General features: G+C 47.8%; 1 protein-coding gene across 2 annotated transcripts in view; it reads right to left on the bottom strand.

Annotated features, from left to right (window-relative positions):
- The window catches only part of plekhg2 (pleckstrin homology domain containing, family G (with RhoGef domain) member 2), a 114,047-nt gene that overhangs the window by 36,276 nt on the left and 59,422 nt on the right, over positions 1-18,349 (bottom strand). For both annotated transcript variants that reach the window (XM_030744732.1, XM_030744733.1), the window contains exons 5-6: positions 11,816-11,882; positions 10,151-10,197 (exon numbers count right to left, since the gene is read on the bottom strand). In XM_030744732.1, the coding sequence (XP_030600592.1) occupies positions 10,151-10,197; positions 11,816-11,882 (114 nt within the window). The remainder of the gene's footprint in view (positions 1-10,150; positions 10,198-11,815; positions 11,883-18,349) is intronic.

Below are 18,349 nucleotides of genomic sequence, written 5' to 3'. Positions count from 1 at the left end.
ACTGCCGTCACATTTGCAGAGACTGCAGATATTCACAGCTGCTCCCGCGAGCCTGAATTCATCTCCACCAATCAGAGGTACTGTAACATAACACCGTCCTGCAATCTGCACAGCCAATCAAAACACTATTAATCTCTTAAACGCAGTCCCATCTGTCCATCTACCTGCAAGTTTAATTTTTAGTGGTTAAAAAAGGCAGATTTTTGTTTCTCCAAATGAGTTTTCCACAGATGAGGATCTGCTTTTTCTGGCTTTACCTGCTCTCACTACCAAGACATAATCAGGAATATCAGCTGTCACACTGCAACTGTAGACTGAATATGAACCATGGACACAGCCGTGATGTCACCCTGCATTTTGAAACCACTGCATTGGAGATCGATACTGAAGAAACCTGAAAATGCTGGTGACCCTCAGGAAAGGTAAAGACTTGAATTCAAATTGGGTCTGCTGAGGATTATCAGTATGTTAAAGCCACTCAGTTCGACTGAGTCGTGATTCGGACACAGTGTGATTTTTGTGCCATTCTGACACTAAAGCCCTAAAGGTAGCGCTTTCACTTCATGCAGCATCTTTGTTTCACACCTCACAGTTTAAAAACCAGATTCTTCTTTGAGAAAAACAAACGTTCACCCTGACGAGCAAAAGAAACGTTATGCTTTAAGGTTCTCTCCAGCCTATTAAATCCCTAATCTCTACGACGGCTTGTCGAGGGTAAATGATAAAACCAGGAGTGTCATGTCCTGGGCCGTTGGCCCAGCGTTTTGTGTTAATTTATTTCCTGAGTTTGTCCTCCCTGTATGTTTGTCATGTTCCCAGTGTTGTGACTTGTCTGCGTGTTCCTTGGTTTATCACTTCCTGTTTTATTTTGCCAATGTGATTTCCTTGTGCTTTGTGTTTAGCTTTGCTTCCCCTGTGTAATTAGTTTCATTTGCCTCACCTGTTGTTCCCTGCTGTTTCCTCTTGCCCTGATTACCCATTGTGTATTTAAGCCCTCAGTTTTCATTTGTTCTCTGTCGCGTCGTTGATGTTTTGTGCCCGCATGTTCCTGTGTTCCCTGTGCCTGCCCTTCGTCTCCCTGTGCCTCCCTTCCAAGGTTTTTGTATTTGTGTTTCCCCGTTGAAATAAATCCCCTTTTTAGTTATGTTTGCTTCTGGAGTCCTTCATGTGAGTCCTTCCTCGTCCGTTTCCTCCCCGGCCATGACAGAACGACGCGACCATTACAAAACCCCCTCCGGCTCCAATTTTTTCGACGGCACTCGTCTAGCGCTGGGGGGCCCGGCGTCTTTGAACAGTCCCCGTCATCGTCACTCACCTGCCTCCCCTTTCGCTGATCCCTCCCTTCCTCGGCAGCCGCGGAGGAGAGGGAGTTCCCGGCAGCAACGGCGGAAGGCACCCCGAGACCCGAGCGGTATAACGCCGCGGACCGCTTCACCACTTCACACCCAATCCTCCGTTTCCGTGAGTAACACTGGCTTCAACGCTACTATGCCTGCGGACAATTATTCCCGTCACCCCCCTGCCTTTCCCCTCCCTGAGGTGGCAAAGCAGACCATTATCTGTTGGGTGGATTCACTGGTTATGGACCTTCTGGCTGACCCATGTGAGCAGGAACAGCAACAGCTCACGGCCCAGCTGCAAGGGCTAGTCGATGATTACCCTTGGTTATTTGGCTCTCTGCATGGGTTAGTGCAGGATTTCTTAACCTCCACCCTTCACCTACAGCAGTCCCCAGTGTCAGCTCATTCTCAGTCCCCAGTGTCAGCGCATTCTCAGTGCCCGGTGTCAGCTGTGTCTCAGTCTCAGTCTCCCCAGTCAGCTGTGCCTCAGGCTGCTTCCACGCAGTCAGCTCCTCTCCCTAGCTCACAGTCAGTCTCCTCGCAGTCAGTATCCTCGCAGTCAGTCTCCTCGCAGTCAGTCTCCTCGCAGTCAGTCTCCTCGCAGTCAGTCTCCTCGCAGTCAGCTCTAACGCCCTTAGCTCCTGCTCTCTCTAGCTCGCAGTCTGCTCTTTCTGTCTCCCGGCCTGCTTCCACGCGGCCAGTTTTGACGTACTCAGGCCCCTCTAGCCTTCAGTCGGTTTCCCTAATGTCTGTTCACCCTAGCACTCTGTCAGTTCCTCCAGTGTCAGTTCCTCCAGTGTCAGCTCCTCCTCAGTCGCAGTGTTCCCAGTCAGCTGTAGCTCCAGCTCCTCCTCAGTCGCAGTGTTCCCAGTCAGCTGTAGCTCCAGCTCCTCCTCAGTCGCAGTGTTCCCAGTCAGCTGTAGCTCCAGCTCCTCCTCAGTCGCAGTGTTCCCAGTCAGCTGTAGCTCCAGCTCCTCCTCAGTCGCAGTGTTCCCAGTCAGCTGTAGCTCCAGCTCCTCCTCAGTCGCAGTGTTCCCAGTCAGCTGTAGCTCCAGCTCCTCCTCAGTCGCAGTGTTCCCAGTCAGCTGTAGCTCCAGCTCCACCTCAGTCGCAGTCTCAGACCCCTCAGTTAGCTCCAGCTCCCTCTGCTCACCCTGCTCCCGCTCCCTTGGCTCCAGCTCCCCCTGCACCCGTACCTGTTCCGCGGGTGGGGGCAGCCACGGACGGGCTGACCTCTGCACCCGTACCTGTTCCGCGGGTGGGGGCAGCCACGGACGGGCTGACCTCTGCACCCGTTCCTGTTCCGCGGGTGGGGGCAACCAGGTCCAAGCCTTCGCATCGGTTTTCTGTGTTAGCTGCAGCAGCAGGGTCTCAGTCAGCTCTAGCTCCAGTCGCTCTCCCTCGCCTTCAGTCAGCTCCAGTAACTCTTCCTCGGTCCCCAGTGTCAGCTGTTTCAGTGCCCTCTCAGTCAGTTCCCTCAGCCCCTGTCTTAGTTCCTTCGGTTTTGGTCCCAGTTCCCTCAGCTCCTGCTCCTTCTGTAGCTCCAGTAGTGTCAGCTCCCTCTCAGGCCCCAGTGTCAGCGAGCTCTCGGTCTGTCTCCACGCAGCCAGATCTCCCTAGCTCTCGGTCTGTCTCCACGCAGCCAGATCTCCCTAGCTCTCGGTCTGTCTCCACGCAGCCAGATCTCCCTAGCTCTCGGTCTGTCTCCACGCAGCCAGATCTCCCTAGCTCTGGGTCTGTTTCCACGCAGCCAGATCTCGCTAGCTCTCGGTCTGTTTCCACGCAGCCAGATCTCCCTAGCTCTCGGTCTGTTTCCACGCAGCCAGATCTCCCTAGCTCACAGCCCGCTCTCTCTGGCTCCCGGCCTGCTTCCACGCAGCCAGTCGTCTCCCGGCCTGCTTCCACGCAGCCAGTCGTCTCCCGGCCTGCTTCCACGCAGCCAGTCGTCTCCCGGCCTGCTTCCACGCAGCCAGTCGTCTCCCGGCCTGCTTCCACGCAGCCAGTCGTCTCCCGGCCTGCTTCCACGCAGCCAGTCGTCTCCCGGCCTGCTTCCACGCAGTCCCCTGCACCTCTGCTATTCCTCGAGCAGCCCCTGCTGCTCAATAAAGCAGCAGTGTGCCCTGTTCCGCGGTCCCAGCCTACGCATCCGGTGCCTCACTATGTAGGCCCCGTTCAGCCCATGGGCTCAGCTCACTCCAAGCCGATGGGGGTCTCCGCTCATTCCGAGCCGATGGGGGTCTCCGCTCAGTCCGAGCACTCCGCGCCAGAGGGCCCCGCTCAGTCCGAGCCGATGGGGGTCTCCGCTCAGTCCGAGCCAGGGGGTCCCGCTCAGTCCGAGCCGATGGGGGTCTCCGCTCAGTCCGAGCGCTCCGCGCCAGAGGGTCCCGCTCAGTCCGAGCGCTCCGCGCCAGAGGGTCCCGCTCAGTCCGAGCCGATGGGGGTCTCAGCTCAGTCCGAGCGCTCCGCGCCAGAGGGTCCCGCGCAGTCCGAGCCGATGGGGGTCTCCGCTCAGTCCGAGCCAGGGGGTCCCGCTCAGTCCGAGCACTCCGCGCCAGAGGGTCCCGCTCAGTCCGAGCCGATGGGGGTCTCCGCTCAATCCGAGCGCTCCGCGCACGAGGGTCCCGCTCAGTCCGAGCCGATGGGGGTCTCCGCTCAGTCCGAGCGCTCCGAGCCAGGGGGTCCCGCTCAGTCCGAGCCGGTGGGGGTCTCTGCTCAGTCCGAGCGCTCCACGTCACCCGAGGGTTCCCCACCAGAGCCCGGGGTCGCCCTTCTCCGCCGCTGCATGCCCCGCGGTCGGCCTCCAGTGTCTGCTCCCCGTCGCCGCCGCCGCACGCCCCGCGGTCGGCCTCCGGTGACCCCTCGTCGTCGCCGCCACCGCTGGGAGCGCGGTCGGCCTCCAGTGACTCCCCCTCGTCGTCGCCGCCGCCGCCGCTGGGAGCGCGGTCGGCCTCCAGTGACTCCCCCTCGTCGTCGCCGCCGCCGCTGGGAGCGCGGTCGGCCTCCAGTGACTCCCCCTCGTCCTCGTCGCCGCCGCCGCTGGGAGCGCGGTCGGCCTCCAGTGATTCCTTCTCGTCCTCGTCGCCGCCGCCGCTGGGAGCGCGGTCGGCCTCCAGTGATTCCTTCTCGTCCTCGTCGCCGCCGCCGCTGGGAGCGCGGTCGGCCTCCAGTGATTCCTTCTCGTCCTCGTCGCCGCCGCCGCTGGGAGCGCGGTCGGCCTCCAGTGATTCCTTCTCGTCCTCGTCGCCGCCGCCGCTGGGAGCGCGGTCGGCCTCCCTCGTTGGGATTTTGCTTTGTGGCCCCTTGGCCTCTGCGGCCTCCTGAACTGTGTGTTTTTTGTTTTTGGATTTCCCACTGACTCCCCTGAACTGTGGACTGTTTTTTCCCCTGCTGTTTTTTGTTTTGTCATAGCTCCTGGACTGTTCCTTGTTTCGGCCCCCTGTTTTGGACATTGGAGCTCTCCGGCCTTGTGCCGTCGCTTTTTGTTTCATCCAGTTGTTTTTTTTTGCTTCTCGTCCCCGTGTTTTGTTCTTGTTTGGACTGTGTTGCCTCTGCTCTGCCTCATTTTGATGCCCCCTGTTGGACTGTCTCCGGCCTTGTGCCGTCGCCTTTTGTTCTGGTCCTGTGTTTTTGTTTTCTTCCTGTCCGGGTTTGATTTGTTTTGTTCACGCCCTGTGATTTCTGTTTTGCTCCCTGTCTTTGTTTTTGTTTCGGGCCCTCCCTCCTGGTCCCCCGCCTCCCGCCCTTGTCTGGTTTTGTTTCTGGTTTTGGCCGTCGGGAGCCGGCCTTTGAGGGGGGGGTACTGTCATGTCCTGGGCCGTTGGCCCAGCGTTTTGTGTTAATTTATTTCCTGAGTTTGTCCTCCCTGTATGTTTGTCATGTTCCCAGTGTTGTGACTTGTCTGCGTGTTCCTTGGTTTATCACTTCCTGTTTTATTTTGCCAATGTGATTTCCTTGTGCTTTGTGTTTAGCTTTGCTTCCCCTGTGTAATTAGTTTCATTTGCCTCACCTGTTGTTCCCTGCTGTTTCCTCTTGCCCTGATTACCCATTGTGTATTTAAGCCCTCAGTTTTCATTTGTTCTCTGTCGCGTCGTTGATGTTTTGTGCCCGCATGTTCCTGTGTTCCCTGTGCCTGCCCTTCGTCTCCCTGTGCCTCCCTTCCAAGGTTTTTGTATTTGTGTTTCCCCGTTGAAATAAATCCCCTTTTTAGTTATGTTTGCTTCTGGAGTCCTTCATGTGAGTCCTTCCTCGTCCGTTTCCTCCCCGGCCATGACAAGGAGGAGACCCACCGGGCCAGAAAGACTGCAGCTAACCAGGAGGTCTGAACCTAGAACCTTCTTTCTGTGAAGCAACAGTTTGAAGAGCTAAAGAGGAGCAGTTAACGATGATCTTCCTGCAAAGCTGCGACAGGGAAGAGAAAATGAAGGATCCACCATAAACCCAATAACCTGCTCTGTTTCCCATAGATAACCCTTCGCTTTCATGTGTGCTGAGTCTGATCATTCCTGGAACATTTCTCTGCTCCGTTAAAACTTGGCTTTAATGAGATGACCCCCTGCCAGCCTCCAAAGCCCGCTGGCTCTACAGCTCATCAATTTACAGCATTACAAACTGCACATGCATCCAAATGGAGTTTAGCAGCATAAATGACCTCAGCATCTGTCTCACGTCTCCCTGCGGATTTACCTACTGAGATTACATCCACATCTGTTCAAATCATTTTACTGGCAGTCTATTTCATGAAACATGCAAAGTGTTTTGATATTATGAGAGACAAATATCTCCTTTAGCTTTGCTGATGATTTCCCATGGCAGAGAAGCTGCATTCCTGGAGCCGATTTGTTGTTTCACGCATTTTTATTTTTATACAGGACACCGGAGCAAACAAAGACTCGCGTCTCATGTTCCCAGCGGGGCGACAGTGGAGTTCAGAAACCTGCAATCCAGCAGATTTCCCTCCAAATCTGACCCAGTGGATCACAGTGGAAAAATGCAGAGCAGGGGCTGACAGAGACTGAATGTCTGCTCTTCTGGTGATCGCATTACTACGAGTTTGCTGAAGACTTGGACCTCAAATATCACACAGGGCTTCTTCTAACCATTGAGACAAAAATTCTGACCAAATACCAGAAGTGATTTAAAGCAACAGAAATGAAAAACAGTTTGGTTCCAGATCTTTAAATCAGAACCACTGTCCTAACGGGTGCTGGATGCGCAGGTGGCTTGGAAGCCCGGGCGCCCACGGGATACTGCGAGGTGACCACATCAGTAAAAAATGGTTTCTGAGCATGTCTGAAAAGTTGATTCTTGCAGTTTGCATGTTTGAGTCTGTCATCTGTTTAGTTACTTCCTGTTTTACTTTGGTAGTCTTTTGTCACCTGTGCTTTGTACATAGTTTGTATATTAGTGTCCCCCACCTGTTGCCTCTGTGCCTCTTGTATTGATTGTACTTATGGTCTCAGTCTTGTCCTTTGTTGAGTCGTCCTACATTGCTGCGTGCTCACATGTGTTTCCCACTACAGTGATTATTTCTTGTGGCACCTGGTTTGGCTTTTATTTTTGGACATGTCCTGTATTTGATGACCTCATTGTTTTACTTTATTTCCTCTGCATGGGCAGTATTTTGTGACTTTGTTCAGTTGTTGGGTTTGCAGGATTTGCATAAAGATTCTTGTGTTTCAGGCTGGGAAAAAGTACATCTGGCATTGGTAACTGCCCTAACATGCAGCAGCTGAATAAATCAGTATTTGGAGCTGAGAAGCCGGGAAGGATCCAGCAGAAGAAGCAGCGACGCAGCTCTAAAAGCTGGAGACACGCTGACAGGGAGAGAGAGTTTCTGGGTTTGGTGGTCTGAAAGCATTTGACCTACTTATTTTTATTGGCGTTTAATGGAGCTTTAAGGAGGCGACAGGCAGAAAGAGTGAACCGAGTGAGGTGAAGGAGGGGTCGGCTTCCACTCTGACAGACTGGGTACGCACTGAAGAGGTTTAAACACACACGCAGAGGTATGTATGGATGCCGATGAAAGCCTTTACTGCACATGTATGCAGTGATTTAAGTGTATTAACATGTAGGCAGATGCAGGCTGGGCAGCGATTCAGTCAAGCCAACCTGATGGAGAGAAGATGTGCGTGAGATGAAGAGTGATTCGTTTTGAGTCTGCAGGGAATAAAAGACAAACAGGATGGGACGAAGGGGGCGTGGCCACTGACAGTACTGCACGTAGTAAAAACACAGCACGGTAACACGTTCTCGTTCCTCTTTGGTTCCACTCTGTTCTCCAAACAGGCCCATGCTACAGTTCTGTATTTGTGCTGCTGGCAAACCGATGGTGCTTGTTAGGCCTGTACAGGAGGGCGAGATCATTAAGACTTACATTTGCCACCTTGCTACACAGTTTCACAACGTTTTGTTCTTGAGGCTCAGAGAACCGAACCAACAGATTAAAGAAAAGGTTCAAACAGACTCAATAAAACAAGAATAAAACATTTTCATAAAAATGTTATCCACGTTAAAAAGTTTTCGATACAAATACATATGCCAATGAGCTTTTGCACAAATGGCATCTGTATTTGCATCAAATGACAGTTTGCTGTCTAGTATAGTGCCCAAATATTTGTATTTCGCCACTACCTCTATTTCCTGGCCATGAATATGAACAGCAGGTACGGATGAGGTTTTTTCCAACGGAAGTCTATGATCATTTCTTTTGTTTTTGATGCATTAATGTCCAGAAAGGAATTCCCACACCATGTTACAAAATTGTCCACAACCGGGCCATGGTCAGGATCTGCATCATGGAGCAGAGAAATGATGACTGAGTCATCTGCATATTTAATTATATGTCTGTTCTTATAGTGGCTCTGACACTCATTTGTGTAGAGAACAAATAAAAGTGGAGAAAGGACACATCCCTGAGGGGAACCAGTGGAGGATAAAAGCAAATCTGATAAAATGCTGTTGACTCGCACTCTCTGTGGTCTATCTGTTAAAAAAATCCATAAGCCAAGATCCCAGACCAGAATCAAGACTGTATGTACTAATAAGACGTCTTGCTAAAATATGGGGCTGGATGCAATTAAAAGCTGATGAAAAATCTATAAAAAGCAACCGGGAAAAATTACGTGCACCATCCAGATGCTCCAGAACCTTGTGGAGCAAAGTGCAGACAGCATCCTCCACACCCCTCCCTGTTCTATAGGCAAATTGGAGGGGGTCTAATTTTGTCTCAGTGGCACAAAAAATTTCATTTCTTACAAGTTTCTCAAATATTTTCATTACAAGTGAAGTTAACGCTACAGGACGATAATCATTTAATGATTTCGGTGCTTTAACTTTGGGCACTGGTACAATAATAGAGTCCTTCCAAATACGTGGCACTTTATGAAACTCAAGAGATTTGGAGAAAAGAAATGAAAAAATTCCAGCCATTCCAATATATTAGATATGATGACATCATCATATCTAATATATTGATAAGACCTTTCAGGGGCCTCAGATACACCTGTTTGCCAGGTTTAATTGCTCAACTTGTGATGGTGTAGGCGGAGTTTGTGTTGGTTTAACACAAAGACTTGGGACTGTGACACAAAGCTTTTCTACATTTTGACACCAAGATTTTATTTACTGCAGCTCTGGATCATCTCCACACATCAGTTATTGATCTGCTTGATAACTAATAATAGTTATCAGCCCCGCAAAGGCCACGTCGGTCCATCCCGAGGGTCAAGCACGTTAGAGGCAGAGACTGTAACTGTGACACTGTGCTCTCGTGCCTTCTTCCTGAGAAGTGGCTCTGTTGCAGTTGCAGAAAAAGAAGTTTTGTTAGTTACAGTTTGGCCTCAGCTGCTCATTTCAGTCTCATCACAGGAGAGGTGGCAGCTTAGCCAGAGCTTCACAGCTCAAAGTGAGTGCCTTTCTAGTTTGACACAGCTGCTGTTTTATCATCCAGAAACCCTCGGACGTCTGAGGCGACAGCGAGCAGAACTCTGTTTCTTTATTTTCATTTCATTTTCGCCTGGCTGCAACATCTGCCACCCTAACATCTTCTCTTTTCAGAGAACCACAATGGAAATGAAGTGATTATACAGGACTCAGTATCCATTAATCTTCATCAAATACATCTGCATTTTTTTAAAAAGTGGAACTTCAAAAGTTTGAGAGTAAAAAATGTTGCGTGAGTGTTTTTGTGTTCTTTTAAAGAGCATCCAGTGCTGAAATTCATCTGAATCCGAATCAAAAACATGCTGTTTTTGTGACAACACAGAGAGGAAGGAGTCAAAGATGTAAAACATGCAGTTAAACACAGAGACTGAAGCCAAACTCACTGTGAGCTCAGCTCGAGCCTCAGGCCTTACATGTGAGGCCATCTTGAGAACGTGGGGATAGCGCGGCTCAGACTCGGTTTTAGGGTCCAGGTAAAGCACAGAGGTCCTCACAAAGATGTCAGTGCAAACTGAAGAGGACACAACTCAGGCTCCAAACTCTCCTCCTCCTCCTCCTCCATAAAGCAGACCTCTCAGCACCAGTGCTCGCCTTTTTCCTCCTCTTTATGTTTCTACTAAAACACATTCACTCTGCTCATAAATCAGCGTGGACCGAACCCGACAGCGGGCTGTTTATCAGGACCAGACCAGAGAAAAATGTGGAGTTTCTCACTGATGTCTGTGCGCTGTTCAAACTTTACAGTGACAAGTTTTTAGTGTCCAAATCCCTGAGAGACCACAACATTAATCCAGAGAACAACAAACAAAACAAAACTTTCTATCAGTCTGCACAGAAGGATGCTTCACTTTATCTGAGTGAGTACTTACTTGGGGTAGTTCATGCAGTAGAGTGTGTAGATGTCAAAGGCTTCACTCTGAAACAGACACACAAAAAAAAAAAATCAGCCAAAGGGGAAAGAAAGAGTTTTCATCACTGACAGGTCACTTTATTTCATCCTGCTGGCTTCTCACTCAGCGGCATGATCCAGGAAGCCACAGCACACATGAAAGCTGCAGCTTCACTGAGTGGGATGATGCTCTCCCTGCAGTGATGCTCTCCTGTTTGTCTGCAGGCATCTGATGCACGGAGGACTCAGTTTTTCAGTTTGAGCTTTATGTCGTCTTGTTTGCTGACACAAAAATGTAACTGACTAATTTCATTGTTGTGGTGTCACTGCATTGAAACTGCAAACATGCTTTGAAAACACAAACTTGTCCTCTCTTAAAGCAAACCGAGCTCCCACTGACAGCTCCTGATCTTTTTATTTAAAGCAGCAACACAATCAGCTCTAGTTTCATTGACAGCTAAATACACAAAAAATAGACACATATACTGGAGACAGGCTCCGAGTTAAAGCTTCAAAGTGTCACCGCAGGTCAAACAGGGGCAGTAATGCTCAAGCATTCATCTGCAGCCTCAGATGACCTTAAATTTAATTAGTGAGACCCGCTGCGTGTCTCTCTACACAGACAGCAGAAGCTGTTTGCTCCAAATGTGGCTCATATTTGCAGTTTTCTGTGGGTGAGTCTGGCTGCCTGAACTCAGCCACTGGTCCACCTCATATGGGTCAGGTGTCAGGTGTGTTGTGGCATTTGGGCCAGATCAAAAGTCATCAGTGCATGATGCCAATGAAACCAAATACGCCATAATTAGCTCACATCAGGCCCAAATATTTCTGCCAGCTGAGCTATTAACACAGAAACAGTGTCGACTTTCAGCTAATTCATCCCATCCAACAGACACGATAATATGAATCACACTCATTCCCACGTGCTGGGAGGCAGTTCAGCAAACAAACAGATCTGCAGACTGAGGGCGAGGCTCAAGCTGTCATTCCCACTCCCCTTTATTCCACTTCCTTTCAGCCCGTCAGTCAGGAGGTTGCAAAGAGAAAACCACACTGTGTGCACATGCTCATGTCTCAAAATAGCTCTGGGAACCTCTAACAGTTTAATCTAATGTCCGCTGTGCAGAAACAGACAGAAGTTCAGTTCAGCTTCAGTCTGAAGAACAACAAGAAAGGATGTTTTACACCAGTTTATGGTTCCTCCGCTACAGTGCAAGAAATGAAGGACATTTTACATCCATGTAGGTGTATTTCCTTGTGTGCAAGCTGAATTTTTGATTTCACACTGGCACAGGGTGCAAACAAATTCATAAATATGTTTGAGAGCTGAGCTGTAAAGACAGTAACTGATCTGAGAGACGTCACCATCACCACAGAGGTCTGCAAACATTCATGCAGCCTGTAAGAGAACAACGTCACTACTGTCCACACACACACACACACGCACACGCACACGCACGCATTCATTCACTGGGTGCTGGTTTGATCTGCAGCTGCTGGTTTACACAGTGATGTTTGTACTCTGCAGTGAATTAAAGGTGCAGCCTTGCTGGTGGCTTACTGGGTGTTTGGGGTTTATGGTGCCATGTTTCCTGTCAGCTAACAGCCTCACACAAACACACATGCAGTGCTGCAGTGTACTCACCCTCTCTACGAAGCACTCCGCAATGGCTGCAGCATGAGGGCTCCTCTCTAAATCCTCCAGCAGATCACTGAGTACAGAAAAAACACAGCTTAGAGAGTTCTACTCCAATCAGAAAAATCCTGAATCAGTTCTCTACAAGAGCCATAAAATCATGGTAGCAAGGTAGAAGCAGATACCATATATGTGGCAAAACCCCATCAGAACTCATGTTTCACAAGTTTACAGCTGGGATTTGTTCCTATTCACATATGAAGCCCAGTGCTGATGCTGGCTGACGTGCAACTTGGAAGCAGGTCAGACTGAGTTGATTTCACAGCTTTAGTGCGTCAAGTCCATCCACACCAAACTGGGAACGTTTAGTCCCCATCAAGCTGCAACATCCTGAACGCAGAAGTCCCAAAGCTGCAGTTCCTCTGCCATCCAGCAGAGGTGCCACAGTGAGTCAATCCCCATAGACTCCCATATTAAAACTTTATAGCAGAAATAAAAGTGTTTACAGCCGGATACAGAAACTGCTTTGGCTCAAAGTTTGCATTATTAGGGGTGTGGCCTCTTTGACTGACAGGTGGATGGTGACACAGGCGGCTGTAGCTGCTAGCTGTCTGCCAGGCTTCAACTCAGCTAACTCGAGTCCCTGAACTGGACCTGTGGACCGTGTTCGTGCTGTGTAGGATTTTGCTGTATTTGGATGCCACTGAGCATTAATTAGCAGGTATTCATGTCTGTATGATGCTCCCATACAGCCTATCGATGCAGCTTGCTAACCAGGCTAGCTATAATTAGCTGACAGCTTAGCACTCTGATCTGACTAAAAGATGGAGTAAGTCTTCAAGATATGGAGCCCAGAGGACAGGAGGTGATGTGATACTTCATCTTTTAGGGGATTTTAACTAATTGTGTAAATACTGATGAGTTACCTGAAAGAAAAGGTTCAGCTGCTCCCTTATTTCCCAGTAGGGTCACTACAGCACATAGATCCACATCTCTAATTTGATTTTACACCAGATCCAAGCCTTCCATTTTATCCAGAATCGGCAGTAGGAGCTGGCTTGTGACCCCCTGGATGGGTTTGTACCCCCTCCTAGTCTTGAACAGGGGTATATTTTGTAAGGTAAGGTAAATAAATGTGTTAACCACTGCACCATGGAGCCACTGAGTTAGCTCCAGAACATGAGTTCACTGTCTTGAAGGAGCTGCAGGATGCAATCCTGTGCAAAGCCTTCAGACTGAACCACAAAAGAAAAAAAGAGCACAAAGAGGATTTCAGTGAATCTGGTTCATGGTCAGTTTGAAGTTCTGGGGTCTGAGGAAAACTGCAGGTAATCATCTCATTGTAGTCACAGTGAGAACAGTCCAACAGAGTCAAAGGGAGGTTAGTGTGACGCTACACTGACTCCAGGACCTGCAGGCTGTTACTGCTGGCAGACATTCATCCCAACAACTTTCCCTCCATTCCCACCATTTATCTCCACCTTCATCCCTCCACCCGGCCAAGTCCCAAACACAAGACCTTTCTTTATCTCTGTGTTTTCATTTGCGTCTTCTGTCTCTCTATTTTTCCATCTCTTAGTCACACACACACAGTGCACTCAGTGGTGTGTAATAAAGCTTCTCAGCATCAGGATGTGATACCGAAACACCAAACCAGATTTCTCTGGAATAACCTTTGACCTGTTGGATGTTTGTTCCTGAACTCTGACCAGGATCACAAACCAGGTTCAAACCCTCCACCCTAACAGGAGGGGGTTCATGCTCTGGTCTGTGGCTTATATCACAGTGAGTTGGGGACCTACAAACCAAAAGCTGGAAACCGCAGACTGCTCCTCTAGAAAAGAAATCCCTTGCCAGCTGAAATCCATAAGGAATTGAACCACTAATCATGGGAATGTCAGCGCACGTTACGCTCGCCTGGTTTTAAATGTTTGTGCGCCATCCTCTCGGGGAATGAATGGACACGATTACAGAGGTGGTTTTTGTATTTTTGATGGCTTAGTATAAAGATTTCACAGCGGTTAATGTGCCGAGTGAGAGTGCTCACCTCTGAGAAGACATCTCCAACGAGCAGCGATACACAAAAGAAGTTAAAGTGAAGCGGCAGCAGACAGAAAACAGCTGCCACAGTCAGCTCTGCTCGCGTTACTTTCCAAGAGAAGTCAGACAGAAAATTAATATTTATAAAACACTGTTTTAGCCGGGGTCGCCAAACATTTCTACATCTCTGCTTTCACTAAAAACGTCTCTTGCTTTCTCTCATCAGGTTTAATGTCCTGAGTCATTCACGTGTTCTCCTCTGCATGTCTCAGATTTGGTCGTTTATCTGAAATAGAGTCAGTGGCAAAACAGCAGTATGTTTGAAATTTATGTGCAGCCATGTAGTTCTTAATGCTTAAGATTTTTAAGGCCCACGGGTGTCTGAAACCTGTTGGCACCCCACTTTCCTACGTCGAAAACAAAGTGAATTATGAAGAATATTTGTGAAGAAAGGAATTTGTTGCAAAACAGGAAACTTGTTGTTCGCTGTGATGCTGAACAGAGCGAGGCTTTTTAATTTGATGTACAGTGTGACTCTGACAACAAGGATTAGAGTGACTGCAGAAACAAAAGAGGAATTATGACCATAATCAGACTCGAGCAGCTGAGTCTAAATCAAACACCAACTTCCAGGTCTGAAAAAGAAAAAAACCTGCAGTTCCTCTGACGTCCAGCAGAGGCACCACAGTGAGTCAGTCCTAATAATAATAATAATAATAATAATACAGGATAAAATTGATTTATGTAGTGTGGGTCTAAGCAAAGCATTAAAGTCATGAAGTTATTTCATAAAGTTGATTTGTAGTTCTAAACATATTTGGGTTTTTTTTCTTCACTCTTTGTCACTTTTTTGTTATTCCACTCTCCTACAGTCTCAATTACAACTGACCAAATGACCGATTATGCAAATTAGGTGATGATGTCATATAGTGACTTCTAGCGACTTTTAGGACAGTCAATAGCAACTTTCCTTACTGAGGAGTTGGCAACAGTGTAGGCTTCACCTCGGCTAACTGGAATCCCTGAACTGGACCTCTGGACTGTTTGTGCTGTTGGAGCCTTTTGGAGCATTTTTAATGCAATAATCTGACCAATAATATGGCTGCTGTGGCTTCACCGGGCTAACAGACCCTCTGAGAAGGCGGAGCTCCTGTTTTGAGCTAAATTGTCCTGTTGCAGAGAGAGGAAGGCCTGAGCAGCTGCACCATAGCTCACTGTGAAATAAATAAGGATGATTTTGAACTGTGAATCATGCAAAGCTACGCTGTTAAAGAATCCACATGAGAAGCTGCACATCAACATAAGCAGATTTTAGTTTCACTTGGCAGTGCTTGAACAAACTCTTCATCCTTACCATGTAAATCTCTGCTCGTGTTTGTGATGACCTCCGTGCAGCTGAAACTGGTTATTTCCCCACAGTGCAGTTTAAAAATAACACGGAGATGTCCAAGAGGACTCGGGCAGTAAAACAAACTGTTGCATGAGAGTGAAAACCTCTCTGAAAAGTTTTGTTTTTATTTCGGGAGAATGTTTGTTGCTAGGCAGAAACTCGAGCCAAACGTCTGATGACTATCAGAAAAACTGGAGCTCATTGAACAATGCATCAGGAAACAGTGGAGCTGCTGGAGCCTCAGTGAATTTCAATGGAGGGATTTTACTGCTAAATATATTTTACATGATGTCAGACGACTGAGGCGACATAAATGAAACACACACAGACAAAAACATCCAAATATATTAGCATAGGATTTAAAGCACATTGATTATTATTATAAATATGTCTCTGTTTTTATTAAAACAAAGACAGATTAAAGCACTAAAGCACTTTCTTCAGTCACATCTCTGCACAGGGATTGGTTCATAATAAAGAGCGTCTGCGTGGGTTTTCTCAGCAGTTTCCATGCACAGCTTTTCGTTACTTTGACACTGGGAATGAGGACCGGCTTCCCGTTCCCAGACTGATGGGATTCACAGTTCTGAGTTTGCAGATCAAACCATCTGAAAAACCTCATGCTGGCATTGACTTGTGCAGTAAGCTTGTATTACGTTTTTTTTGCTCAGGTTTGGTCCAGTTCAGGACCTCGTATCACAGCTGGACTCTGAAAACCTGAGTTGAGAAATCCCGTTAAGTTCGACTCAGTTGCTGTTGTTTAGTGAAAAGTATCTGCCGTGTTTGACTGGACCCTTACAGCTTTTTCTTCAGTTATTTTCAGTGTTTTGTTTTGTTTTTTAATGAAAAGAACATTTTTTGAATTCTTCCTGAAAACAGTGAAGATTTAAGTTGCTTTGCGACTCTAGTGAGGGCCGAGCTGCAGACGGAGAGGACGGAGAGATTTGTTTCTGAGCCAAGGCTGCTGAAGCTGTAGGAGATATACATCGTATGGGGTTACACCACAAAACTCTCACTGCATCCTCAGCTAACGAGCTCTGATCAAGTCTCTCATTATCACAAACACACACACACACATATCTGTACTTAAGGATGGAGACACACACACACACACACACACACAAGCCCCCCCTCCACCTCCTCTTCCTCCCAGCCATCATTCGCTCACTCGCTCTCCCTGCTCTGGCGTCAGGCCTCATTTTGTGGCCGGCGGACATCATTAGCGGGGGATTATGGGAAAGGAAGAGGGAATTCTGGGAATGAAGTGACCACAGAAAAGTTGGGATGTTAGAAGCAAAACGACAGGCAGACAGAGAGAAACATGCCACAATAAAAGTGGAGGAAATAAAGAGATGGAAAGACGACATGGGTAAACAGAGAGAGAGAGAGAGAGAGAAATGCGGCTGATAATTAAAGACAGAGAGAAAAATGTCTTTAATGTGGGAATAAAGACAAACATGTTCAGAAAAACAGGAGAGATATCAACAGAGGAAATGGAAATAAAAAGAATCATAACATCCGCCTGTGTCAAAGCATCGATCCGCAGTTTGGGATTTCAAAAAGTTTATTTATGTGCAGAAAAGTGCTTTAAAGGTTTCATCTGAGAGCATACCAACAGGATGCTGAGCGGTCACCAGATCAAACCAGGCAGGTACCAGCGACAGGTGTCAACTGTAGTGATGTCACAATGGCCCTGAATGACTCAGCGACGCACGGCTAAAGATGTGAACCCTCGTTAACCGTTTTTCCTCGCGGTCAGCAGGAAGTGTCCGAGCTTAGTGACATAAAGAGGCTGTGACTGCAGACTCGATTGATCTGAAGCAAAAGGTAAACGGCTGTGATGGAGATTTGTACGCCTTTAATGAGTGTTTGGCTTTAAAACTGCTCAAAAATGTTTTTTTTTTTGATAGCAAAGGTTTTCACCCCCTCAAAGAGACCTTCAGTTTTCTCCAGCACGTACAAAGAAACACCAAAACACAGCAGACATCATAAAGGTCAAACTGCAGGCCTGTGCCATTGCACGATTTACCACATTCACTAAAAATCATACATTTGATTTTATTTAGCTTGAATTTATTGAGCTATTTTCCTTTTTATATTGTAAACATTAAGCTTTTGTTCTTTTTTGTTTACATTTCTAATTATTGTATTTTCTCATTTCTTCTGTGAGAATTTGACCTTATTGAGCTGTTTTTGTGTCATATTTGGCTTCATTAAGGAGCTTTTCTTATAGGCTGTGTTTAATGTTTTGGCAGTAATAATGTTTGTGTTAAAGAAAGTTGAATGTTATTGCTGTAATTTCCTGTATTTTGCAGCAGTTTGGTGCAGTGTCCTTTGATGACGCTCCTCAGTGAGAAGTTTAAAGGCAGAACAAAGCAGAAGAGTGCGGTTTCCTCTTGTTGCAAAACTGTTAAAGTTCCCTTTAATGTGTTGTCTGAATTCCTGCCAGACTCTCTGATTGGCTGCTGCTCCTGTCCGTCAAACACAATTCCTCTTCAGATGAAATCAGCACGTTCATCTTTTGCTCCCGTTCTGGACGTTCACTCCTCAGCTCATCAACACGTTTTATCTCCTCACTTTTTTCTCAGGAATTTTAGTCACTAAATCAACAAACCTAACCCTGACCCCAGGTGACCCTTGACCTCCAAATCTTGAACACCCGAGATGGGCCCTCCTCCTCCTCCTCCTTTTCTTTCTTTGGAGGCTGGGGCCAAAATAAACACACGGGGCCAAGGTCTGGTTTTCATCATCCCACGGAGAGAGCCGGCTCTTTAACGGAGGAAGAAACAGCAGCTGACTGTGTGGCATCTCAGACACGCTAACCAAACTGATGCTGGACCAAGAGGAGGAGGAAGAGGAGCAGGACAGAGATAACATTTAAAAAGATGAAGAATGTGAAGACATAAATAAAGGAATCTGTTTAATTAGTTTTGCCCTGAGAGGTTTGCCCCTTAAAGAGTTAAAAGCAGCGAAACTATTACAGGTGGTGCCGAACCAAAGCCAGAAGATCATGAAAGAGCCCAACCATCCCAACTAGGGATTCTTCTCTCTCTGTTGAGGTCAGGGAGACACTTTCGCTCCCTGAAGGCTAACAGTGAGAGGCTGAGGAGGAG

This window comes from Archocentrus centrarchus, chromosome 13, assembly GCF_007364275.1.
Source record: "Archocentrus centrarchus isolate MPI-CPG fArcCen1 chromosome 13, fArcCen1, whole genome shotgun sequence".
NCBI classification, from domain to species: Eukaryota; Metazoa; Chordata; class Actinopteri; order Cichliformes; family Cichlidae; genus Archocentrus; species Archocentrus centrarchus.
Note: the sequence above shows the minus strand (reverse complement) of the source record. Positions and strands in the feature narration are given on the sequence as shown.